The 27,657-nt window shown below is 36.7% G+C and overlaps 1 protein-coding gene across 1 annotated transcript; it reads left to right on the forward strand.

Moving 5' to 3' along the window:
* Nucleotides 1-6,987: 6,987 nt before the first annotated feature.
* Nucleotides 6,988-25,274, forward strand: LOC129254654 (fructose-bisphosphate aldolase, muscle type-like). Its single transcript, XM_064111753.1, has 8 exons — nt 6,988-7,362; nt 13,556-13,708; nt 15,456-15,667; nt 16,279-16,497; nt 19,732-19,815; nt 20,765-20,939; nt 21,834-22,033; nt 22,902-25,274. The coding sequence occupies exons 2-8, from the start codon at nt 13,594-13,596 to the stop codon at nt 22,992-22,994; spliced, it is 1,098 nt and encodes a 365-aa protein (XP_063967823.1). The 5' UTR covers nt 6,988-7,362; nt 13,556-13,593; the 3' UTR covers nt 22,995-25,274.
* The last annotated feature ends 2,383 nt before the right edge of the window (nt 25,275-27,657 follow it).

Here is a 27,657-nt window from a genome sequence, read left to right on the forward strand (position 1 = left end):
AATGGTTCCTTGTCGAGGAGGCGTAGCAAGTTAGTAAATTTTGTAAACATCTATTTTCATTAGTGGAACTGAGTCACAATTTTTAACCTACATCATTATGACCCTGCATGTGGTGGGCACTTAAATGCAAGGCCGAGCGATAACATTTTTTCCAATAAGGAAATTTAGGAAGGACTTTAAAACCTTTATGTTTTGACTTTGAGGGAAGGGGTACAGGACTGTGATGTGAAGTAAAATCGATGGATTTCTTTCTTTCTTTCTATGTTTCTATCTTTTTTTAGTCTCTTGCTTGCCGATCATCAGGGAATCATGACCTCTTATTGAGCCAGTAAATTTGGCAAATAAATCCAATTTCTATTGTTAATTCTACTTGTTCAGTATTTTGTAATTATCCGGAAACATAAGTACAAGAAACTCAACAGAAAGTTTAATTGAAAACAGGAAAAGCGTGTTTACAGAACCATGAAATGAAACTAGAAAACGACAAATGACATAATTGCCACTTTAAAGAAAAAATCGAAATGAATATCAGCAAAATGATTATTGTGAAACAAATTTAACGTTTGTACATGAGGCATGTCAGGAACTTACAATTTTTAAAGGTCAAGTCCACCTCAGAAAAATGTTGATTTGAATCAATAGAGAAAAATCAGACAAGCACAATGCTGAAAATTTTATCAAAATTGGATGTAAAATAAGAAAGTTATGACATTTCAAAGTTTCGCTTATTTTTAACAAAATAGTTATATGAACGAGCCAGTTACATCAAAATGAGAGAGTCAATGATGTCACTCACTCACTATTTCTTTTGTTTTTTATTGTTTGAATTATACAATATTTCAATTTTTACGAATTTGACGATTAGGACCTCCTTGCCTGAAGCACAATATGTTAAAATAATGGAATTCCACGTGTTCAGGGAGGAATGAAACTTCATTTCACATGACAATGACGAGAAAATCAAAATATTTCATATAATAAAATACAAAAGAAATAGTGAGTGAGTGATGTCATCAGTTCCCTCATTTGCATACCGACTGAGATGTGCATATAACTGTTTTGTGAAATGAAGCGAAAATTTAAAATGTCATAACTTTCTTATTTTACATCCGATTTTGATGAAATTTTCAGTGTTATGCTTGTTGAATTTTTCTCTTTTTATTCAAATCAAGTTTTTGTTGGGGTGGACTTGTCCTTTAAAGTAATTCAGCGCAGATATTTAATAAGTACACTTTGCCAGTCATATATGACCTATGTCCCATAAATTTGCTGTATAATCTTGTGACTATCCGAGTGTTCAATAAAACATATAATTTGAAACAACAGAAGTAAACACAAATCGGAGTGAGTGGGCTTAAGTTTTTGGCAAAGAGACGTTTTGTATTGATTATACAAAGACCGCGAATTGTCCGTTCTATAGCTGCGTGTTTTTATATTTTGGTCAATACTGTCTATACTTCTTGGAGCATCTTTTTCTCAACCCGTCTTTAATTCTCTGGTGCGGGTTTGACTGTGACGATTCAACGTGCATAATATGATATTGACAGATCCGGATCCAGAACCGGAATTTCATTAATGGACAGGGTAGGCCTGTCCATAAGAAGCCCAAAGAATAATAATCAAGGGATACAAAGGGGGTTCTCATTCCCTCAAAAATATCTGACATAAAAATATGAAATACTATTACTAAGAAATAAAAAATGGGTTCTAATCTCGGGAGAATTTGTCTGAATGGGTCAGCTAGAATCAGTGGAGGTGGGGGGGGGGTAAATATCGGCGTACATCAAGGGAGGAACATCTGTCATGTGCCCCCCCCCCCCCCCCCACCCGGATCCGGGCCTTGCTATTCAGACATCGTCCTGATCATCTCCAGGCCAGTGTTAATGAGCTTGAAATGACATGGTATTCAAAATATGCGGATAAGGTCGACTCGTTGATAGACCTATTACTATGCTATACCAAGAGGTATAACTTACTACACCATCTGTCTTGAGTACGGGATGAGATGGGAGGCTACTTTCATAGGGGACTGTATGCATGGTGAAACCTCAATTGAATATTCGGGCATCATTAAATTACACGTTTTATAGTCTGACATTAGGGCTTATTGGGGAAACCTATTTGTTTATATTAAAAGTAAAAGAAAGTGAGATTATTGATACTAGGCCTATTATTTAGTGTTAATGGTGGGGTCTGAGCGACTGCAGTCGCTGATTTAATTTAATTTAGTTTAATTTAATTGGATATGAATGTCCATATTCGTAGGATATCTTTCAAATGCTCTGATGCCCCCAAACCCGTTACCTTTCAGTGTTCGAACAGGGCGACGTCTGTGCCCGCGATTGCTTACAAAATAATCAAACGATCACGGGATCTCAACGTGCATACATAACAAATGACCTGTCGGCATCAGGCGTCAACGCGGGCATGCTAAAGATTTCCTACTCATTGGTCTGTCGAAATCGACAGATAATTTTAATTTAATTTTTATTGAGGTGAATTTTTTTATCATTATTTTGAAGATCATCCCTTTTGAGGTGGTCATTCACTCAAAATTCACTGTGTCGAATGTCCAGTTTTTGCATGGATACAAACCACCCCTGGATGGATGCATCATCATTAAATATGCGCAGAGAGCGGGATCACACGGCGAATCCGTGTACAGTCAAGTTATTCAACAGAGTTCATTTACTATGGAACGCCAATAGTATCTCAAAATGATTTGGGCATCGAAGTTTTGTCAACGAGTATTTTAATTTCGTTGTGTGAATCATGAAATACAACAGGGGCGGCGGCCGGGGGCTAAGGGGATAGAAGCAGAGATGGCTACCCTTTATGATTGTCAGGTAACGGAAAGAAAAGAAACGAGTGGAAAATTACGAAGAATTTTTTTTCTCAAGAATTATGAAAAGACAGGATTTGGTCGCTGAATACTGTTTAAGTCAATATCACTGTCATATAGATGGGGGCTTTAATAAGGGTCATGTCTCCCCTCCCCTAAAAAGTTTCAAGACCAAGAAAAAAAATGATGAAACAGAAAAAGTGAAAAATACAATATCTTCTGAATATCGGGTCAAAATCTATTCAAATATGAGATTTTTGTATTATCAGGGTCATTTTGGGGGTAAATTGTCAATTCTTCTATTGCCAACTCGTCCACTCATCACATGGTCTACCTTTATTTGGACTAATGCCATTTCGTCCATCAAAATTTCCAGGGGCGTAACAGGGGTAGGTGGGCAAGAACCAAAAGTTTCCCGATCATATGGAATGAACAGGCAGTCGGGCGTAATGAGGCAACATTTTTGAGGTGGGCATTATGGCGTATATCGGGCAAAATTTAGTGTTTTTTTTTTCAAGTTGCGCGAGCACTCGTTAAGGGTATCAAAAACACCGATTTTCAAAGGTGGTTTTGAAAGACTGGTCAATGGTCAATCGCGGGGTCAAACGTAATTAGGGTATGTTTATTTTTCCAAAGCTTTTTTTTAGGACTAGCCAAACGTTAAACAGTTTAGGGTATGTTTTGTCCATAAGCTTTTTCTGGCGACAACTTGTTTAGCAACTTTAGGGGCCAAAATAAAGCCCGCGAAAAACTTGTTTAGGGGTTATTTTGCACACAGAGAAAAACTCGTTTAGGGGGTGTTTAGAAATAATTTGGCCACGCATGTGTAATCCGCCAGAAGGACAAACTGCGCCCCTGCCCCACTTTATGAAGCACTGATAAAAGTGCCCTTTTTATGCAAGAAAAGTGTCCCTCACGAACGTGCACTGTGCCCCTTTCACCTGAGGATCGGACGACCCAATTAAGGTGTTACCAAGTGCCCTTTATCAAATCAGTGCCCCTTTTACCTCACGAACGTGCTCTGTACCCCATTTCACCCGAGAAGGACCCGTTTTATGTGTTAAAGAGTGTCCCTTCTAAACAGGAAAACAATATTCTCATTTTCATATGTCAACTTCTAAGAATAATCCTGCGTGCCTTAAGTTTCATGAGTCATGACTGAGTGGGGTAGATAGGCATTGGCGTACAGAAAAAATCGCGACTAAGAAAAAAAAGAAGAGGAAAGAGAGAAGGGTGAAATATGATATTATTTTGTGAATATTATGTCAAAATCTATCACAAAATTGGATTTTCGTTATGAAAATTACCAATTCGTTTGCTCGCTCGTAGTTTCTTATACATTTTACGTGATACGACATATCTAGCCCCCTCAAAATTTTTGGCCCATTACACCACTGTAGATAAGTCATTTTTTCTGTTTTTTTTTAAGATAGTGCCCTTTTCGAAAGAAAATGTGCTGTTTTCCCTGTGCCGCCCCCACACTTTCAACTTCACTTCGCCGCCTAATTCAGGAGAGCCTTTTTTTAATATGGCTAGTACCATTGAACCAGGAAATGCTGCCATTCATCAACCAACAGTCAGTGGTGAAGCGGATTTAACATGGGTTGCTATTTGTCCCCTAAAAAGATTGATTTGCAAAAATAGGGCCATCATTTTTTTTAATTCTCAGTTATGAGTGGTAAGGTATAATAACTCACTCGGTCCCTGTTATTTTCACTTGTCACTTTAGCTCGTTTTGCTCACCCTCCCTCTCCTGAAGTCTAGCTGGAATAAATTTCTTACTACACAAAACAATGATAATCATAATAAATGAGACTGTTTTGTTGATATCTATATCGACTCATAATATAATTTACAGAAGAGCTCATGAAGATTAGGCCTGTATCATGTGTATTTTCTTGGGGGAGGGGTCCTTTGAAATTTCTAAGTTATTTTAAAGAATATTGTCGGTACAAAAACGCTCTTGCCACATCCCGGTGCGGCGCCACAGGAGGCAGGGGCACTGCTAACGTGCCCCTTGTGATTTTTCAAGTAGTGTAAAGGGTGATGAAATGGAATAAAGAAGATATTTTGCCGTGTAACTCCATCACAACCCTGTAATTTAATTGAAATAGGCCTAATGTGGTGTCAACTCTGGTCGTTCCCCCCCCCCCAATAAAAGAGTAAAATAAACAAAATAAACAAAAAATCATCCAAATGTCCTGGCACCGCCAATGACAATACCGCCTTAGAATGTATGCCATATGCCTATAAAAATATAGGGTGGTTATAACTATGAAATGTAGACATAAGAAATAAGAAATAAGAACCATAAGACTATAACGTGAGAAATAACCGGGCTATACAGTCTGGCACCCGCAGAAATACGGGTTAACGGGTTTTTTTTTCGTTCATCATTATATTATCTACCCTTTAGCTGCAGTCACTTCCTATATGGCCTTTGAAAAAAAAATGATAACAAACTTTCGTAAAAATAAGTGTCATGTATGAGCAACGACTATAAACCCTATAAAACCAGCTGTGACTAGATATTTAGTCCGAATGAGTTAACGCCAGGGTACATAGAAAGCACGGTCGTATTGTTGTGCAAACCTTCGGCCATTTTAAACCTCGTACATCATCATCAAAGAATTGGACAAAACAGTTATTTAATTCAGTCATCAACATCATCATCATCATCATCATCCTCATCATCATCATCATTATCATCTTCATCATCATTATCATCATCATCATCATCATCGACATCACCATCGTCTTATTCTTCTTCTTCATCATCATCATCATCATCATCATCGTCATCATCAACATCGCCATCGTCTTATTCTTTATCACCATCGTCTTATTCATCATCATCATTATCATCATCATCATTATCATCATCATCATCATAAACATCACCATCATCATCATCATCATTATCATCATCATTATCATCATCATCATCGACATCACCATCGTCTTATTCTTCTTCTTCATCATCATCATCATCATCGTCATCATCAACATCGCCATCTTCTTATTCTTTATCACCATCGTCTTATTCATCATCATCATCATCATCATCATCATTATCATCATCATCATCATCATCATCATCATTGTCATCATCATTATCATCATCATCATCGACATCACCATCGTCTTATTCTTCTTCTTCATCATCATCATCATCGTCATCATCAACATCGCCATCTTCTTATTCTTTATCACCATCGTCTTATTCATCATCATCATCATCATTATCATCATCATCCATCATTATATCATCATCATCGTCAACATCACCATCGTCTTATTCATCATCATCATCATCATCATTATCATCATATTATCATAGTCATCATCATCATCATCGCATACCTTACGACTGGGGCCATGGTCCATCTATTAATCTGTCCATTGTTCTGGCCCAGAGTGCGTCGTCGAGTGGACAGTCCAAATGCTGTCGACCGCTATATCATATTAAACATTTGGTGTTTTTCATTACCACCTCTCAGTGTTGTCTTCTAGCAATACATGCTTAATCTTACTTTTAATTACGAAATTATGATTTTTTTTTTTTTAGTTGTAAAAATTGGTAATCACTATATACCTATAAGGAGACTTCATTTTGGCCACTTTGGTGATGTAATAGTGACGTAAGGCAGGGACTACTCTTCCATTTACTCCAATACATACAATTACTAAAACGTCATCTTCTTTGGAATTTTACATTAAATTAAAAATAAAACAATATGCTACCTAGCTTGGTTATGTGTTGATTACCTCCCCATGGGAATAGGAGAAAACCACGAATTCCCAATGATTAAATACATGACTTACAGGTAAGTTATCCCTATACCACTTTTCATCATTTACTTACCCATTTGCCGATCTGAGAAACGGCCATAACTTTCTTGTATCTTGTCCGATTTTCTGCAAACATTCATCATTCTCCGTTATACCATTATAGAGCTATTACTCTATGGTTATACTTATATATGTTTCTCCTCAAACATGACCAAGGTTACATCCCCTTTAAGCCAATTGTCTCCATATACCCCCCTTACGGGGTGCCTGGACTACGGAAGTGACCTCTAGATCTCAAATGTTAGAAACTGTACATTTAATGCTATTATCTGATAACTATTTCTTGCTTTTGTGCTCCATGTTCATTTCAGAATGTACTGCAAGCATACTCCAAAATATTAGTACTAGTATTCATTTAGATCAACCTGTCTATTTGGCTTTCGATACTTTCCGGTGACATCACGAGAGAATGTCCAATGAGCGTGAATCTTTAGGGCCGAGCCTCCAATCCAGGTGCTCAGATGTATTGCGCGTGCGTGAATGTGTACGTGTATAGTTGCATGTCAAAATCTATTTGATCGGAGAGCCAGCCATTCTGACCGGGGAGGCGAAGGCCTAATTAAGTCGACCTTTCACTGTAGCTTCCTCTTTCTCCCTCTCTCTTGCTGCTGTGCAACCCCTTCGTGCTACGTTCGCGGTCGGCTCCTAAAATCACTCACAAAACACAGGTTTGAATTGCTTTTAACTCACTCTCTTTGTGAATTATTATTGGTATTTATTTCAAGGTGTAATCTTTGTAATCCTAACATTTCATGTTTGTGAATCTGAGCCAGTATTGCCGGGCGGTACGGTAGTAATTTACTAAGCGGAAGGAAATCAAACCAGTCATGTATCATTGCAGTGCAGCTGTGTGACCAGGCAATGCCAATGCCAGGCAGGACTTGAGACACGGGGCTAATTCATGTAATTGGGCAAAGGGATCGTTCTTTTAATTATATTCTGAAACACATTGCAGGGGCCGCGGAAAGGTTTTAAAAGTGGGGGGGGGGGCTGACCATGCAAAAAATCACATTTGTATCACGTATAGGCCTAGTAATTTTTACGTTTTTGTATAGTTTTGGAAAAAAGTGGGTGGGCGGCTTCCACTCACACTATCGCGAGGTTAGTATATTGGTAGACCAAAAGCTTCAGTCTCTGTATTTTGGTTGTTCCGCTGAACTGCGTTGGCTCACTCACCATACATAGACTGAAGCGGAGGGGGCCCCTACCTACAGCCAACGTATAGTGAACTAGCGTTTTATAGATCGCGATTTAAAACTTTTTTTAGGCAAAATTGACATTTTCATGGTTTCCATTATCAGTGTAATATAGATAACTTAAGCTAATTGCATACCTTGGGCCGGAGTTATTGAAAAAAATCCTCTGGATGATTGAGAAATCTGTCATCTAAGACATTTTCACCTGACCTGACGGTTTTTCTTGCAAGTTGCCATCTTGAATGACGTCATTATCGTTATTAACTTTTTCATGTCTCGATTTATCGCGATTATAACTAGTATCGTTTATCTTCGTGTAGTGTATCGTATCGTATTATTTTATTCGTATATTGCCATGTATAACGTTAGGTGTGCTGATTGCTGGTGGTAATTTTATTTGATTCATTAATTCATTTTAGTAATTATGGCTGACTACTGGTGTTGTAATTGTGACCGTAATTTGAATAATCATCCTAATAAAAGAAGATCTTTGAATGCAAAATTGGATCACCGTGATTACACCACTGCTGACGCTGTCGAATCATTGGGAATTAAAGTGACGGACACCAGATCAAAAATCAAAAAAATTCATTTGCGACAGATGTTGCAGAATAATTTCAAAATTATCTGAAAGCAATTCAAATGTAATTGAAAATAAATCCAAATTAAAGAAAATTAGTAGAATCAATGTTTACCTGGGGAGGAAAGTGAAAGTGACCAGCTATGCTTCGCCATTTCTTCGGAAGAAACGAAGAAGACTGAGCCTATATTTTGGTGAAAAATTCCTGCGCTTCCACAGAGATTCCAAGTTATGACAGCCCCTCCCCCATATTCACGAAAGTGTATATTTAAAGGATGTTTGATTCGTTTAAGGTCCATAGTTATCATCATATTTAAAAGTCATTGGAATCTTATATTAAAAAATTGAATTATTATAAACATATTCCCATTACGCAGTGGATATAAATTAACCTCTGCAATAAGCTAAACGTAGTGATTGTCAAGGCCAAATTAGATTAAGCGCGGGGCAGAGCGGCCGAGTGAGAAATTTTTCATCTTTAAAATGGAAAAACTTGGCCAATTTAAGCACCTTGACTGCATTTAAAGATAAATCCACATACTAAAAGTTATTGACCATTTGATAATTAAAGAATATTTTTTTTCTGTGTTGAAAAGTGTGGGGGGAGGGGATGCATACCCCCACCCCCCTCTGGATTTACGCTCGTGTCATGAAGAGTAGACATATCTCACCAATCAGTGGAGTGACTACGGGGGACATGGGGGCACCCCCCCCCCCCTCGGCTGGCAAAAATATTTTAAAAAACGGGAAAAGGAGAAAAAGAGGGAGAAGGGAAGAGAAACGTAGCTTTTGAGATATGTACATGGATATGGATTCCTAAAATAGGCCTATTGTCCTTAAAATGTCCCTGTTTGGGGTCAATAAATACAAACATTTCAGCAGTTTTGCATTGTTTAGCGAGACGGGCACGTATCATAATTACAAAAAAATGCTTGTGTCCCTTTTTAGGTCTGAATATCAAAGATTTTCAGCTCGCGCTTGGCGCTCGCATTATTTTTTATCAGTAATATACATATCCGTTTAATGGCACTGCCCTTAAAATGCCTCTATTAGTATACTCATTTTGTTTTGCTGGTCCCCCCATGCCGTGACACACGGTACGCCACTGTATGGCCAATGCACTAATGTCAACGTAAGCACGGACTGGAAATGTTTTATATTTAGACCTTAAATGCGGCAAATGTAGTAGTCATTAAAAAAAATCAATGTCACTACATACAATAATTTTGAAAAATCCGAATACAAGGAAATATATTTGGTGTATATTTATGGACTTGGAAACGGGATGATTTAGAACCATTTAATCTCCTTAAACAGGATTATTTATCTCATCAAACAGACAACGCAAGCACCAGTAGGGACTAACATTTAAGCAAATTATGTTTCATAAATAGTTCTGAAATAAAAATACACGTAATATAATTTCATATATTATAACATACTTTGTATTTTTCTCTCTGTGTTTTTCTTTCTTTCACTGCGCCTCGGGCACCCTGCCGAGTGGATTTGGCGCATTACACATCCATTATTATTATCATTATAACATAGGTCGACAATAATTCTTCTTTAACCCCACTTTCTTTCTTCCTTTCTCTTTCTCTCCTTTTTTTTCTTGCCAGCCGATTGGGTGGATCTGAATTGGCGTTCACTCTGTGTAGCATTAATTGGTCTGATTGTCTTTAAAGTTTTGCGTTTTTAGAATAGTTAGACCTAAAGGTCCTACATGAGAGTATAAAGGTCAATATGGATCTAATATTACGAGTCGTCTTAAACAAGCAGTATAGCCTCTATTGTGGTGATAATAGCGACGCAAAGGAGACACTCCCCTTTCCTTCAAATTTGAATGGTTCGATGATAAAGCCTATAATTGGAGCCCTCAAATAACACTTTGAATAGATAGCTATTGCAGAATTTTAACATCATTTCTTAGAGTTTGTTCCCCCTTTTTTTTTGGGGGGGGGGGTGTTTGAAGGTTTCTTGATCAGACATTTAAATATGATAGGTATAAAGATGTTGGAAATGTCTTTTCAAAATTGACTCATATCCCCCTGAGACGACAATCATAGCAACTCTGTACAGCGATTTAAAAACATTGAAATAAACAAATGCATTCAATGTGGCCAGTCATCAGAATAGCCCAACACAAAATAAATAGTGTAAAATGAAAGAAGAATAGAAAGAATAAGGTGTAAATAAACGTAATAAATTGTGTATTTGATTTAACTGGGACTGTATGTCTGGTCAGTTGGAGTAGTGGTCTATGGGAACTTCTAACCTATAAAAATATTTTCTGTTAAAATCATTTTTTCACTCATTTTATGTTCAGTGTTAGACTAGTATGCAGATATAGCATCATATAAGTGTTTTAGTGCCATTTGATATTCAATTGAAACGATTATGTAGTATAAATAGGCCATATGTTTATACTGCTTGAATTTAAGTGATCCACAAACCTAGATCTGGGTCTAAACGATGAAAGCTGCATTTTGAATGTCAAAGTTAATACTACGGTAGTTATCATTTTCCCAATATTTTATAATAAAGTAGGCCTATTAAAAAATTAATAACCTTTGATTTCCATATCGGAAAGACGGTGAAAATCGCCGACTTTCCATGTCCAGTGGGGAGCTGGACCCACAGGTCTCTCCCGTCCTCCAAACACTGTAGCGCTTCCCGCTGGTCAGGCTTGAGAGTGAAGTGTTCCCCGAATATCCCCTTGGCTACAGCATCCATCATGCAGGCCTTTCGTTTATGCTGCTTGAACTAAAGTGATCGTTTGATTGTCGTCTGCTACTTGTGATCGTAGCGGTTTCGCTCGCATAAGGAGCAGATCGTATAATATCGAAAGCAATATCGATATCACATTCGTGATTGTTGACGCCCTCTCCGTTCGTTTGTAAATATTTCACAGTTTGGCTGCCATATTGACTATTTTGATCGTGTTCAACCCAATTAAACATCGGTAAAGTATAATTTTTCATGCCTTTTAATCTATAATCGTTTAAAATATTGTCTTCACTAAATATCATGGTTTAAAAGTTTGATGGCTATACATCCTTAGATTGTAAATTCGATGTGTAAAATTACATCAAACTTTGGACTGTGAATTGACAAAAGGGTGGGAATGAGAAAACATGCGAGCCCACACGTATACCCTACCGTCGGTTAATGGGGATAACAGTAAAATGTCAGAAATTGTTGAATAAATCCCCAGAAACGACGGTTATTCCTGTCTAGTATATTGGGGGCTTCCACGGCCCCTGCATTGTGCTGCCCATTGTGCGATAAATCACTTTCGGACTAAATACCCAAGAATATACTTCGCACTTTTGTTTTAAGGCATTGTATTATTTGTGTAAGAATGTAAGAATCTTCAGTAGACAGCTGGCAGCCGTCTGTTTCGAGGAGTTTTTTTACATTTTTTTCTCTCCTACACAGACGGCTCGCTATCGTGCAGCCACCATTAGGGGGTTAACAATGCAAAATTTCCCCAATGGGGCTCATCGATTTTTGTCTTTAATTTCATAAAAATATATAAAAGGACTGTACCAAAATAAAGATTATTATTCTGTTTTGGCCTGAAATGCACCAAAACGGGAAAAATAAACTTAACAGGGAAAAAACAGTGACTTACTTTGGCTGTCGCGCAACTTCACTTCCCTGTTTTATCAGAACTTAATACATAAACATATTGCCATTGAGTCCCTGTACAGATCGAGCTAGAACTTCGGTCTCTGTATTTGGTGAGTGGAGCCAACGGAGTTCAGCGGAACAACCAACATAACAGAGACCGAAGCTTTTGGTCTAGATCTTCAGTACCTCAACTTCAAGCGATGTTCGTGCAGCTGCATGCTCCACTTCACTACCGCTACACTACGCTCCACCTAGCCTTGAGGACTCCATGATGATGTTTTTTAAAAAATATTTTGACATATACTTGATCATGGAGCCTTGACTACCTTTCCGTAGATGCATAAGCGAGACCTGCACACCCGGATGGATTTCCCTAGGAAATCCCTAGTTAGAGGGTGAAATTGATTTGTAGGGGTGAATTTCATTTATCTATGAACCTTCATGCGCCTAATGCGTATAAAGGTATACAAATTATTTCACTATAAATGGTAAAAATGAGACGTTTCTTACCAGACCGATCTCGTGTAGATCCCTTGATCCGTTTGTCAACAAAGCAAAAACAATAGGCCTGACCCTTGAACCGCTTCGTTATGACGTACATCTGATTAGCGATACCGTTTTGATGAACAATTTACAGATAAAAATTTTATTTCACAAATACTAAAATTTAATACGTGATTATAAATAATTAATATAATACTACTAATTATTTATAATCACATATTAAATTTTAGTATTTGTGAAATAAAGATTTTCACAAAAGTTTCACTTCTTTTCCATGCTTCTATCAGTCTCAAAATTGGTGATTTAGAGCCAACATCGAGTTCCTCACATGTATTAACAATTCGCTGCTGATTTCAAAACATCGCATGCACATGCGCGAGGGTCCAAGCTCAGACCCTCGCGCATGCAATGTTTTGAAATCGGCAGCGAAACGATCCCGATCTATGAGAATATTCATGAATATTCATGCTGCTTGACCTGCGACCCCCCCCCCCTCGCGCATGCAATGTTTTGAAATCGGCAGCGAAACGATCCTGATCTTTGGGAATATTCATGAATATTCATGCTGCTTGACCTGCGACCCCCCCCCCCCCCCCCCCCCACTTCGCGCATGCAATATTTTGAAATCGGATAGTGATCTATGGGAATATTCATGAATATTCATTCTGCTTGACCAGCGACCCCCCCCGCGCATGCGCAATTTGCCATTGCGATGTTTTGGAATCATATATCCTGAACATGAGTGGCATTACCTATTTATAATTTAAATTCCATCCACTTTATACTAGGGCATCAATAAAAATAATTAAGAAATTTTACATTTGATTGATTGAAGGATTTTTTTCCAAAGTACAGTAAGCTATTTGAGTTATTCTTGTATGGAAGGCATAATAAAATTGATAGTAATTTTCTTTGTTCTCTCTCTGTTATTGCTTCATTCCCTCTCAGATTTTGTTTCTATTTGTGAACTCTGAAAACTTGCAACCATGCCTACTGGAGTATCTCCGTACCTGACTGAAGAGCAGAAGAAAGAGCTTTCTCGGATAGCTGATGCTATTGCACGCCCGGGACATGGTATCCTTGCTGCCGACGAAAGCACAGGTATATTTTATATTCACTTTCAAGAGATGCTTTGAAAAAGATTAGTTCATGATCTATCACTAGGCTTTGTGCTTCAGAGCCCAGGGTGGTTTAAAAAACCACACAAATATCCTGAATGGAGACAATTTAACATATCTGTAATGTATTGGCCTATGTATGTTTTTTCCCCCATAATTACAAGAGGCGGAGAGCATTTGAGATACATGTCTTTTGAATCTCATTGTTATTTTTAATAGTTATCCCTTCTGGGAATAAATGTTTACTTTCTAGGTTTTGTGGAATGCAAGATGCAATCAATTTCATGACTTAGCAATGGCCAATTAAATTTCAAGTTGCAACCACAACCACTTATTGTTACACAAAGTCATGGCCGACCAATCGGATTGGTTGTTTGCAGTTTTCTTTTGGTGTTTAAATATGGGACCTCGATCTTGCAAAATACACATGTAAGTGATTAGAGCGAACATCTTTAAACATCTTATCCCCTTGAATTTAAAGGGAAAGATGACCCCAACAAAATGTGGGTATGAACAAACAGAAAAATTAAACAAGTGTAATGCTGAAAATTTTATAAAAATCTGATGTTTTGTATGAAAGTTCATACATTTTGAGATTTTTGCTTATTTTCACAAAAGAGTGATAAGGAATGAGAGTCAATGATGTCATTCACTCACTATTTTGTATTCAATTGATTGTGCGAATTGGGCAATTTTTCACTGTTTGCAGATTTAAGGATAAGGAGAATTCATTAAACCACAAAAGTTGCAATAATGGGTCAGATGTATAAAAAGTAGCAAATGCTTTTGCTAGGCTTTTGCTTGATTCCGTATGCATAAAAATGAGCAAGCTAATGCTTTTGCTAGTAATTTCAAGCAATCGGTATCTGACTGCTAGCATTTCCTGACGATTAAGCTATTGCTAAAAAGTGTATGCATAAAGCGAACATTTCCCTTGCACGTTTAAGCACTTGCTTGGGTTTTGCTTGATCAGGGTGTTCGCTTTTTTTAATCATGTTTATGCACCTGAGAGAGAACCCCAAGGTGTACCGTAGCCTACATGTACATGTTTTCTTCCTAATAAGTGCAAACCAAATGCCTAACATATAAATTTATCAAAAAGAAACAAGTTAGTTTTGACTGTTGACACCACATCTGAGGAAAAGATATATGAAAGAAGCGGTAATTTGCACTGTCATGCCTTTGCATTCGAGTCCTGCCTTTTCTGTTAGCCGTGTTCGCACCAGCGTGACGTCGCTATTGTTTAAACCGCCAGCAATTGCTTTCTGAAGGCAAGAAAAGGGTTCAAGCGCTAGCAAAGGGTTACGCATAAAGAAATTGCTGATGCATGACCTTTTGCTTGGCTAGATATTGCTTTTGCTTGAAGCAATTGCTTCTTTTTATGCATCTGACCTATCGGAAGTCCCACATATTAAATGAGGAATCTAACCTGTTTTATATTATAAAGAGGAAACATTAAGATATTCATATTTCATACAATGTAATATTAGAAACATCTTGAGTGGATGACAGCATCAGTTTCCTCATTTGCTTACCAACAAGATGTGAACAGTGAATATAACTGTTTTGTAAAAATAAGTGAAATTTGGGGGGGGGGGTGGATGGGGGGTGGACTTGCCCTTTGATGACATTATGTACAAGAGACTAGCCAATATTAATATGGGAACATAATTATCAGGAAAGGCTGACCAATATCATTCTTGAAACTATTTATCCCCTTGAATGTAAAGGCACTATGGGCAAGAGACTGGCCAACATCAACCTTGAGAATACAGATGACAATCGTCGCCACTATCGCCAGCTTCTTTTCACTTCCGATAAGGAATTGGCAAACTATATCAGCGGCGTCATTCTCTATGATGAGACCTTCTGGCAGAAAGATGATAATGGCAACAAATTTGTAGATGTCTTGAAGGGTGCTGGCATTATCCCTGGAATCAAGGTAATGAACAATGACAGGACAAACCAGAATTTTTTTCTTCAACTTATTCAATTTTTGTTCTGTTCAAATTACCCTCTCTGTAGCAATAATAAGGTCAATTTTATAGCATTTTCCCTTTGAGGTAGTTAATAATTTCTAACTTCAAAGTAATGCTCATTTTAATTTGTAGGTTGCCAAGTGTGTTATTCTCCTGTCTAGAACTTCCAACAATGAATGCACTACATAGGTTGAGTTAAATGAGTACCCCACCCCCCTCTCTCACACACACACACACACACACACACACAAACTTGCAAGTCACATACAAAGTTTCATTCTTTCTCATGCTTTTCCCCCCTTTGAGGTAATCTGTAATTGTACTTTTTTATACTTAATTTTATGCTCTTTGTAGGTTGACAAGGGTGTTATTCTCCTGTCTAGAACTTCCAACAATGAATGCACTACATAGGTTGAGTTAAATGAGTACCCCACCCCCCTCTCTCACACACACACACACACACACACACAAACTTGCAAGTCACATACAAAGTTTCATTCTTTCTCATGCTTTTCCCCCCTTTGAGGTAATCTGTAATTGTACTTTTTTATACTTAATTTTATGCTCTTTGTAGGTTGACAAGGGTGTTGTTCCCCTGCCCGGCACTTTCAACAACGAATGCACCACACAGGGCTTAGATGACCTGAATGCACGTTGTGCCAAGTACAAGCAAAATGGAGCAGACTTTGCCAAGTGGAGGTGTGTACTTAAGATCTCAGATCTGACACCCTCGCCTCTGGCTATCATGGAGAATGCTAATGTCCTGGCTAGGTATGCTGTCTGCTGTCAACAGGTAGGTTTCAGGATACAATCTTGTAATGTTGTAACCCGCACCCGTTGCGGTACGGGTTAACCTGCCGGTATGCCCCCGATCGCGGGTTGCGGGCCGGGCCGAGTTCATTCTCAAACCCGCAGACCGTCATGCGAAAAAAAAGGGAGAAGTAACGACGCATAATAAAAACATTAACAATGAAAATTGAGTTAGGATCATGTGCTTCTTACGTGGCGGATTCTTTTAGAGACGTAGATATTTCCTTTTAAAAAAATGCTGGCGTATTTTTGTCTTGTGAACAGTGAACAGGACTGAGACAGTTCGACATAAATACATCGAGTTGCTCTTTCTAAGAAGGATCAGAGCGCGCGCCAGTGCAGCGCAGCACAGTCTAGTCAAAAGCAATCGCATAGGCCAATGAAACTCAATGTCGAGTTTCCCGTCCCATTTTTTCCAGCTCATAATGAGGATTTCATTATTCATTATTTTCCAGAAGATGAAAGTTTGACCTTTTGTAACCTTTGAACGCACTTTTATTCTGTGGAACTGTCTTGAAGCCAGGGAGCAAATCAATCATTTTTTTCGGGGGTTCCATTTTCATTTTTTTGTAATATTTCAGGGTCTCCATTTCTACCGTTTTGGAGGCTACTTTTTTCATTTCGGGGGCTCTTTTCAAATGCTAAGTTTTTGTATTTTGAGGAATTCCTGTTCACTTATTAAATTAATTATTACTTATTGTTTAATATTGCATGATTTTAAAGTTATTTTTTTCATGCTTAGAATCTTGGATGTGGGTGTGTTTGTGTGGGTGTGACTATGAGTTGAACTTGGATATAAATGAATTCAATATCTAATTTCTACTCCATCTAATTCCAGTACTTGGCCATGTAATAAAGGCCCACATACCCTAACTTTTCCTGATGTTCTTTGAAAACGCAGATCTCCACGAAAATTGCATTTCTCTATGGGGGAGTCTAAATTTGGTGAGAATGAACTCATTAATAACTTAAATATACATGACAGTGAAGAAATCATCTAACTTTATTGGCAGTTTTGAATAATATTCCCGAAATATAAACTCTGTCTGAAACATAAAATCACCATCATTGAGGCCTTTACAGAGCGAATTGTCCCCCAGAGCTCTGGCAGAGAGACAGAGCTCAGACTGGCTAGCTAGTACAAGCGCCAATGCGTACGTGCGTGAGCCTCCCGTCGGCCTTGTAAAACAGATTGAGTTTTGTTTGATGATTTTTTTGTCTGATATGCCGTATGACAACTCACCAATGCGAGGTTACTAGACTATGGGATTTATTGAGGTAGCTCGACCAAACCTCGAGCGATGTTCGTGCAGGCTCCACTCCACTTCACTACCGCTACATCGGGTAGGTAGAGCGTAGTGTAGCAGAAGTGAAGTTGAGTGAAGCCTGCACGAACATCGCTCGAGGTGTGGTTGGATGAGCATGCAGTGTCATTCCATTCACAAGAAAAAAACAAGAAAAGAATTACAGGTATTTACATGATATACAAGTAATTGTGACTGAAAAGCTTATATTAATGTTTTATATCAGTTCTGAATCTAGATCTATGTCAAAATAGTAAAATAATGAATTATTTTCAGAATTTGATTTTTAAACGCGGTCCAAATTTCATAACGCGGGCGGGCGACGGGAAACTGAACATCGAATTTGCTGGGCAGCCTGGGCTACATGTAGCTAGCGCGCTCTGAGCTGCGGCTCCGATCCGAGGAGTTAATTGCGCAATGCTTTCGATTACGAGATCAGAGCCGACCCATTTCGGGTACAAAGTAACCCCCAAAAACATTTTCTCTCCGGAATAAAAGGCGAATTTGCAAATTGTAAGTAAATTCACTCTAGGCTAGGTTAGTAGTTGGCATATATTTTCGTGATTTGAGCCTGTAGGATGGGGGGTCGGGTGTCCGGACACTTTATCTTTTTGAAGCCTTCTTTTTTGTCTTTGGATTACACTAAAAATATGAATTCAATACTTGTAATCATAATTCTGTTTTGTTCTTTATAATATTTCCTAACGTTTTGTACTAAAAATTGATGAAACTTCGCTTGTAATTTTTTCCAAATGACTTTCTAAAATTGATCGTCCGGACACACAACCTGTCCGGACACACAACAACTGGGTATATAGTATGGGGATTGCAGAAATAATTTTCATTTTTCAAAGATAAATTTACTTGCGGGTTAAAACCCGACGGGTTAGCGGGTCCCGCTTGCAAATTATTGGATTATACGGGACGGTACGGTTCGGGTTTTCACTTGCGGGTTACAACATTACAATCTTGTTTTATCTGTGAATTAATGGTCAATTTGATTTCATTTTTGCCCCCTCCCCCACCCCGATGAAGCAAGACTAATAGATTCAAATTGTGTCTATATATCACAAATTTTTAAGTTTATCTACAGGATTTTCTTTTGATGATAACGTGGCAACTGTTGCTGCAATCAAACTGGACTGATAGGATGATTGATGCACTAGGGGTACATTCATTTTATGCTGCTGCCAGAGGTCAAAAGATAATGTCAAAGGTCCTTTATATGTTAAACTGTACCTGTTAGGCAGTTATATGACCTATGTATAATTCTGCAACCGTCACTCATTTTTCAACCAAACTTAGGTTGTATATGCACTAATGGGGAGTTGCAAGAAATTTGCAATCAATTGCAAGTCAATATGGGGTCAAGAAATCGATCAGAAGTGTGGCAATTACTTGCAAATTTGTACATGATTGCTGAAATTGCTGGTCTACTTTTTGCAGCGAGTAGTAAAAATCAATCTGGCGGGTGTTTCATAAAGCTGTTCGTAAGTTAAGAGCGACTTTAAGAACGACTGGTGATCCTTCCTTATGGTAAATGATAGTCACCATTAATGTTCATTGGTGATTATTTAGTGCTTAAGAAAGGTTCACCAGTCGTTCTTAAAGTCGCTCTTAACTTACAAACAGCTTTATGAAACGGCCCCCAGCTCTAGTTACAATTGATGTATCAATTGTCATTTTGCATCAGAAATTCTCCCTGCACCCCTAAGTCTCATATTGAAAGGGCCTGAAAAATATTTTTATTTTTACTTAAACAAATACCAAACCGAAATATGTTTGTAATGGTTGCTGAATGAAAGCTGCATTGACATGTAAGTTGCATCTAGTCATAGTTCTTTGAAGCATATTGTTTCTCTAAACTTTTGTATTTTGTTTAAATGACTTGCATTGTGTTTTGTAATTAATAGAATGGACTTGTCCCTATTGTTGAACCAGAAGTCCTTCCTGATGGAGAACACTCACTGGAAAGAGCCCAGTATGTCACAGAAAAGGTAACGTTTTTGTATGAATTCTCTATGATACAATCATGAAGCAAAAGCTTTGGTTAAACATGCAAAAAGAGAACTGAATAAAAGAGTAGCTTTAGTATTTAGTACAACCATATTTCCAAGATAACCGATTTGCATTATAAACCAATTTTCAAAAGAAATGATAATTCATTATGTGTGTGTGTGATACTTCATTGCACAGATGGATGGTTTTGAATTAGATATTTTTTTGTTTGGTTACCTTGACCTCGCACAAACCTTGGTCCACACACACACACAATGGAAAGTTAGATGAATTGCAATAGATTTGTTTACTTAGCTATTCAAACCTATGGGGGTTTCTTTTATGGAGTCTACTATTTGGTCTTTCACCAACATGGTATTAAGTAGGAATTGAACTAAAAGGACTTTAATATTCTGCCACAGGCAAAGGTGCATTAGGATAATCTTGATATGTATGCATGTATACTTTCATTAAGTTATAAATTAGAGTTGTAAGTTTTGGTTGTAAAGAATATGATGGTCATTTCATCTTTACCTGAAAATAGGATTTTCTGAGGTATACTTTTAACATTTTTTTCCCCTTTGTTTCTTGACGAACATTTTGAATTTTGTAAAGAATAATGAAAAATATCTATCATTCTTATGGGAATTTATTGGAAGACTACGCTATTGAAATTTTGCATCCTTGTTGAAACTCCAGGTAGTAGTGTAGATCTTCAGCTAGTGTTGTTCAAAGTGGTTGTAGCATTTTGGCTCTTTAGGGGCTCTCCATACTGGTGGGGTTGTTCTTGGTCCATTCTAAGTTATGCACTAGTATAATCACAATTAAATAGATTGTGATTTCCATTTGCCCTTTTTCTTGATTGAATGGGTTGTTATTTGCTTTGAAATCGTTTTTTTAAGTGTGTACCATAATATCTGTCTTTGATTTGTTTTGAATGATAAACAGGTTCTTGCTGCTACATACAAAGCCCTTAGTGACCACCATGTATTCCTTGAAGGCACACTCTTGAAACCCAACATGGTGACAGCTGGTCAGGCATGCCCTGTCAAGTACACCCCAGAACAGGTGGCCCAGGCAACAGTTACAGCTCTGAACCGAACTGTTCCTGCCGCTGTCCCAGGTAATTAATGTCAGTCAAACTTGTGGGAGATGATTACGAAACTGGTTTGAAAAGACAGATGACATTTATTAACTGGATTTTTTTTCTTCATCAAATACTCCTATAAGAAACAATTCTGGATAAGCTGAATATTAGAAGGTACACTATGGAAGCTGAGGTTATAGTTTAATCTGAACCATTTGCAGCTGTTCCTAGAAATTCATGTAAACTGTATAGAGACTGCTCAAGAGAGGCAAAAAGTAGTAGTCTTTATGGAATGGTATCCTTAGTCAATCGAGAATGATGATGAACAATTAATTATGCTATAAACTGGGATGGTCTGATTTTCACAAACTTTTGGACTGAAAAACAGCAACATTTTTTTTTTCTGACCTGCATAGAAAAACAATTGTGGCAACTTCCTTTCATGAATGTCCCCATCTGGAATTGTGATGTCATAGTCTAAATAATGTCAACTAACCAGTGAGAGTGATAGTTGCAAACCATACTAGTCCCCAACTATAGTCCACTGGTGTAAGGGTTTTTATTTTAGAATCATCACTGTGATGTAACTAAAGAATTTCAACATCACTCTAAAATGTGGAGCTGTTTTATGAAGCTGTTCGTAAAGTTCATAGAGCGATACATGACCTCACTGATAACCGGGACATGAACTGCCAAAATTATATTGGACTTTTCTGCTGCAAATAATTGAATGCTAACACTGTGCCATTAGGTACATGTAAAATCCTTCAAATGTTGTTTAATAGTAGGAATACTAGTCAAAATCTCAATATTTAAACTTTACCTCATGCAATTAACACAACCATCTTGCTTGTCATACTTAAGTCGTTTGAAAAGTCAATCATAATTTTACTAACAGCTTTACGAAATGGTCCCTGGTTACTCTTGTAGGTATCACATTCCTGTCTGGTGGACAGTCTGAAACAGATGCTACCATCCATCTCAATGCTATCAACAAGTACCAAGGCAAGAAGCCATGGAGCCTGACCTTCTCCTATGGACGTGCTCTACAGGCCAGTGTTCTCCAAGCCTGGGGTGGTAAACCAGAGAACATTAAAAAGGGACAAGAAACCCTTTTGCACAGAGCAAAGGTAGGTTTTGTTCAAGGGTTACGTGGTCTAGTGGTTATGCCTTTTGTTTTCAATCAATTATGGGGTTGAATCCTACTCCAGGCGGGTGTTTCATAAAGCTGTTCGTAAGTTAAGAGCGACTTTAAGAACGACTGGTGATCCTTTCTTATGGTAAATGATATTCACCATTAATGTTAATTGGTGATTATTTAGCACGTAAGAAAGGTTCACCAGTCGTTTTTAAAGTCGCTCTTAACTTACGAACAGCTTTATGAAACGCCCCCCCCCCCCCCCCCCCCCCCCCCGTGTTCATTTTTTCTTTAGTAAGAAAATATTGCTGGAGCATATCCACCATTTTCATTTTGAGAGTATTACAAATTTTCAAATTAACTAGAAAACCGATATATCATTTTGGGAAGGTCCTACATAGAGAATCAGACTACGTACTCTTACTTTCTTCTATGTCACCTGTTCTATATGTCCGTCTTGGCTCAGGAAAAGTGATTTGTGAAGGTTTCGTGTGTTTAACAATTGTTCATGAAGGATAATGTATTGCCTCATCTGGGAAAAATAAGGTGCCCCTGAAATGCTCAATAGAGCCCTGGAAATTGAAAAAGTAGCCCAGGGAAATTCCCATTTACTGCAATTGTAAAGCATACCCAATGTTGCAGATATACGATAGGCAATAGGTTGTTGTAAGTAGCCCCTGAAAATGAAAATTTACTTTTTGCCTGCATCTCATCATCCTGTTATAGCTGTCAATTACCAAATGTGCAATATGGAATTCGGCTATCAAGAAAATGTTTTATGTTTATTTTTGCTTAAATCATAGTTACTGTTCATCTCTCTTTATTACCATATTCATTTCCTTTTTGGTTGTATTTTCTAGTGTAACGGCCTAGCTTCGGTTGGCAAGTATACAGGTGAGGAAACAGCAGGAGCCGCTTCGCAGTCCCTCTTCGTCAAAGATCATGCATACTAAAATGTCATTGGCGCTTCCATCAAAATATCCGGTTAACATTGCGATACAACATACTACCATAGTTCATGATTATATTTAATGGGTCAAATGTTAAGGTGTGATTGTGGTGAAATAGAATCCCTACGCTGTCAATTTAGTATTAAACTGGATTTTTCATGTGATTTGTGTGGCGTATGATAGCATTTACCTCCTGATTTAAGTAATTTATGAAATCTCATTTAAATGCATACACAAGGATATAACATGTATTTATTTCATTTGGGTATCAGATGTAATCTTCACCTTGTAGAATAAACCATGTTATATCTCACCTCTAACACAGTAAGTCTGATATTTGGTTCAAATTTGCGCAATTTTCCCCCTTTGTGTGTGGTAGAATTGAGTATGTGATACTTTATGAATTGCACAAATGTACATGTCTGTAGATATAGGCATTCTTTCTAACTTGATAAAATGTATTTTGAAATAATAAAGTAATTTTGTATTAGTATATAAGCTGGTAATTGACATCTATTTGCCTGTTAGATAAAGCAATACATACATAATGTACTTTAAGCAAATGCTTCTAACATGAAAGGGTAAATTAAAATATATAACATAAACATATTCTGATGAAACTATGTTTGTCTTGTATTTGTAGATTGAATTCATTTGGTGGCGGGAAGCATACATGTACTATTTGGCTATATGAAATCACAATGTGTAATTGTAGCAATCAATATTTTTTTGATATGCTGTTAGCTAGTTCTATGTGAAATAAACCTTTCAATTCATGGAAAAAGCATGAAGATCATTAAGTTTGGTGTGAACCATGTTAACATAATACAGCATACCCGAAATTTCACTTGATGTCTGTGCATGAAATTGTAGAATTATGTTATCTTGATTTATATATTTGGTTCATTGTAAGAAATATTGCAAGTTCTGTGTTTTCATGACATTGCTGTTTTGCTGACTAAACAATAAAGCTTCAAATTAAATCAATTTGGTTCTGAGAGGATACATTCTTCACAATCAGAGAGCCTTTTAATATGTAATTTTTGTTAAGTTTAAAAACAATCTAATTGCTCTTCAAGCGATTATAGAAAAAAGTTTCATACTAACAAACTGTGGAATATCTCTATGACAATGCACTGGGAAATTCAAAAGCCATGCTCCAAACCAAGTAATGAATATACCGTAAGCTTTTATTCAGTAATGACAATCATCTAAAACTCTGGTGCATAGCCTTGGTGATGCTGAAATATATATATACATCTATTCTTGAACACAGATTTATAATCTTCATTTATTTTCTCAAACACAGATTCATAATCAGTATGTTGCTACTATATATTTTTTTAGAGTGTGGATCTTTCTCCTAATGGGTTTTGCTCTTATTGAAAAACAAATTTGGAAATTTCACTTTTTATTATTTTGATAGCAGGGTTTAAAATGTGATATGTCTTTGGTTATATTTTAAAGAATCACTGAAACACAATCAAATAGTAAATCATATATTTTGTAAAAAAATTACAATATTGGACTCATTAAGAATTAAATTCATAAAATTCAAGGAAATCACATTTTTCATGTATTGAAGCCAAAAATAAAGATGGTAAATGCTAGAGAAAGTTCCAAGACTTTTGCCCAGATAATACAAAATGCTGGTTCATATCATTGGTCGAGTTTATTTGATATTGCAATTATTTGTAATATGATCACTATTATGCTCAATTTCTAAAGATATTGATAATTTCAGTACTTTAATTTTAAGATTTGTTTTCATCTTGTCTTCAATATTTGAATATTTTTATACAAAGCGCATCTTGTCTCTTAAATTTCTTTAAAAGAAACTGGTTCATGGATCAATGTTTGTGGTCTTGATAAAATAAGTTCAATTTATTATCCATTCAAGTTTGATAGTTATATGTAGAGACTTCATGAAGTTTTTTTCTTATTGGAATCTTAATTCCACTGCCAGGACATCTAAAATGAATGTTCATATGCTTGTTACCTCTATCTGGACTCCATTGTATTTCTCTTGAAATGTTTCTGGTCGTATAGTGAGCATGTGATTTAAAAAAAGAGGATCAAGCAAACTACTGATATAAAAAAGAGGTATATTTGATGGTGTGTAGATTATTTTTTCACTGTTCCCTCAAATTTATGTGTGGACTGTTTGTTGAAATACAGTATAATAGAGATATAAAATGAAATAGCTCAATATTATCCATTGCTTTCACCTTTCATGTGTTCAACCGATGAACTCCAATAAATTTAGGCTGAGGCATATCGAAATATTTGTGCTTGTTGTGTTTAGTGTAAGCAGTGCACTGTTTTACGGAGTTGCAACTGATCAGAACAATCACATCTATGGAATGATAGTAACTCCAACATATAGAATGCATGTCTGTTCAAAATATTTTCAAGTCTCGATTGTTGAATAATTTTGAATTAATCATTCACTTCATTTGTAAAAGGATGTGTAAGTTTCCTACATGAATTATGAGGTTGATTGATTCCATAGTTGATGATCAGATCAGTCACAATTCTTTGTGAATATGGGGCCTGGATATACCTTAAAACCAGGCACCTCTTCTTTGCAAGTTTATAAGAAAGGATGTTTGAAAATAATCTTTTTTCATATTCAGCAAAGCAAGGACAAGGAACTTAGTGCCAATAAGAGCTTTTGACTACCTAGTTTTATAACAAAATAAGGAGACATAAGTGTATCAACCTTGCTACTGAAATACCCATATCTTTTTTTTTCTTTTTATATCAGTATTAGTAATTAATCTGATGTGATATCTTTTTTCCAACTTGAGTGTCCAGATTTGATAGCTTTAACCACTATTCATGATGGAATTATATAGAATAGATGACCCACAGAATAAATCAAATGCTCCTTCACTTGAAATGGTGATCCTCATTTCAGGGTGACACAACATTTGCTCCATTCTTGATATCTCAAGATGGCATAGGGTTAGAAATGTAATAAAGTTTTTGATTCAGAACAATGTAAAGAAAATTATTAGGGTTTATTTAGTTTTAGAGGTTAGATTAGGTTTGGCTTAATGTGCAGATTTTCCTTTGGAGCAATTTTTACCGTTTCAGAACAGTGTGTATGACCCTTGATAACTAGTATTTATAACATTTAACATACACACATTGTATGCCCTAGAAAAATTGGAGTGGTGTATTTTGAATACTGGGCAAAGGACCTTCACAAAATAATCGAATTTGGTGCCTTCCTATGAAACACAGCATAATTTTCAAATTTGGCGTGATATTCTGTATTTGAATGGAGTCAAAATGGCATTCCACATGATCTGTATGTTTTGGGGGAGATGTCACATAGGTACACCTTAATCAAGTTTTACCATTGCCTGTTGACATGCATTAGTGGACTTCCCCCAAAATTGGGTAATTACATAATTTCATAAACTGGTTGAGGCAGCCATCACGATATGGCCTTCCTCCTGATTTTAAAGGGAAACTTCTGACAAAAAGTTTATTGTAAAACAGAAAAATATTTAAAAATATTGAAGTTTTGAGGAAAATCTATCAAAAGAATAAATTGGGTTTTAATTTTTTGATTTATGACGTCATATGCAAGCAGCTTTCCCACTTATCGTATGGTAGAAAATCAATGAAATGTAATTTTCTCAGAAAATTTGAAAGTTTTTATTGTACCTTCAGCGTATCAATAGACAAATCATTTCACACCGCTTCTATAAGAAATTGGTCAATAACCATTAACAATATGAAATTTATGCATTTGATATACATAACATGGGGCAGCTGCTTGTATATGACATCACAAATCAAATAATTAAAATTCTTATTTCATTTTTTGATGGATTTTCCTCAAGCCTTCACTTAATTATTTTTATTTCTGCTATTTTTACAATTTTTTTGTCAGGGTAAACTTCCCCTTTAATAATTGTTTGATATGTAACGACACTTAATTTTTATGTAACAACTATCTAGAAGTCTTAGCCTTTATATGTACTTTTTATACCATATTGTCATTACAAAGTGGACACCATGCTCGTTCCTTTTAGATATACTTTGAAACTTTTGGGATTGTATTTTTTCGCGATAAGCCTCATATTTAGCCCATTTTCAAGAACTGAAATGAGAGTTTTTTAAATCAGAACAAAGTGAAATGATTTCTTTAAGTTTAAGGCAAGAGTTGGGTTTATGTTTGGTTTAATGAGTGAAATTTCTGTACGAGCAGTTGACTCGAGAGTAAATGTCATGGAAATGTTAGAGGGTATACATTTCACCAAATTATGAAAATTTTATATTTTAGTTATTAGGGTGGGGAAAACATGATATATCTGTTGGGGTACACCAATATATCAATGGATGAATACTTGTTTCGGGTCCATTTTGAAAATCCATGTACTGGCATGGTGTCCATTTTTTGTGACAATGTCACCCCTCCCACCTCACTGGCGCCACTGGATTGGGTAGAAAGTTTCAGATTCACTTCTCTTGTGCACAGTGCACAAATAGCAAACCCAAATTACTGGTCTTGATGAATCATTATCATTTAGTATGTGAATATCAGCCCGGATCAGTAGTAGCAAGTTAACCTAATGTAAATTAAAAACAATCTTTACTATTAAAACTTACAAACTTCTGCTTACAACATAACACAACAGGAAACAAGATC

This window comes from Lytechinus pictus, chromosome 2 (genome assembly GCF_037042905.1).
Source record: "Lytechinus pictus isolate F3 Inbred chromosome 2, Lp3.0, whole genome shotgun sequence".
Classification (NCBI taxonomy): Eukaryota; Metazoa; Echinodermata; class Echinoidea; order Temnopleuroida; family Toxopneustidae; genus Lytechinus; species Lytechinus pictus.

Excerpts from the sequence above, each read along its gene's own strand:
- LOC129254654 (XM_064111753.1), top strand. The coding sequence starts at position 13,594 with ATGCCTACTGGAGTATCTCCGTACCTGACTGAAGAGCAGAAGAAAGAG. Across the intron at positions 16,498-19,731 it reads ATGCTGTCTGCTGTCAACAG|AATGGACTTGTCCCTATTGT; the intron begins GTAGGTTTCAGG and ends TGTAATTAATAG. Across the intron at positions 20,940-21,833 it reads TGTTCCTGCCGCTGTCCCAG|GTATCACATTCCTGTCTGGT; the intron begins GTAATTAATGTC and ends TTACTCTTGTAG.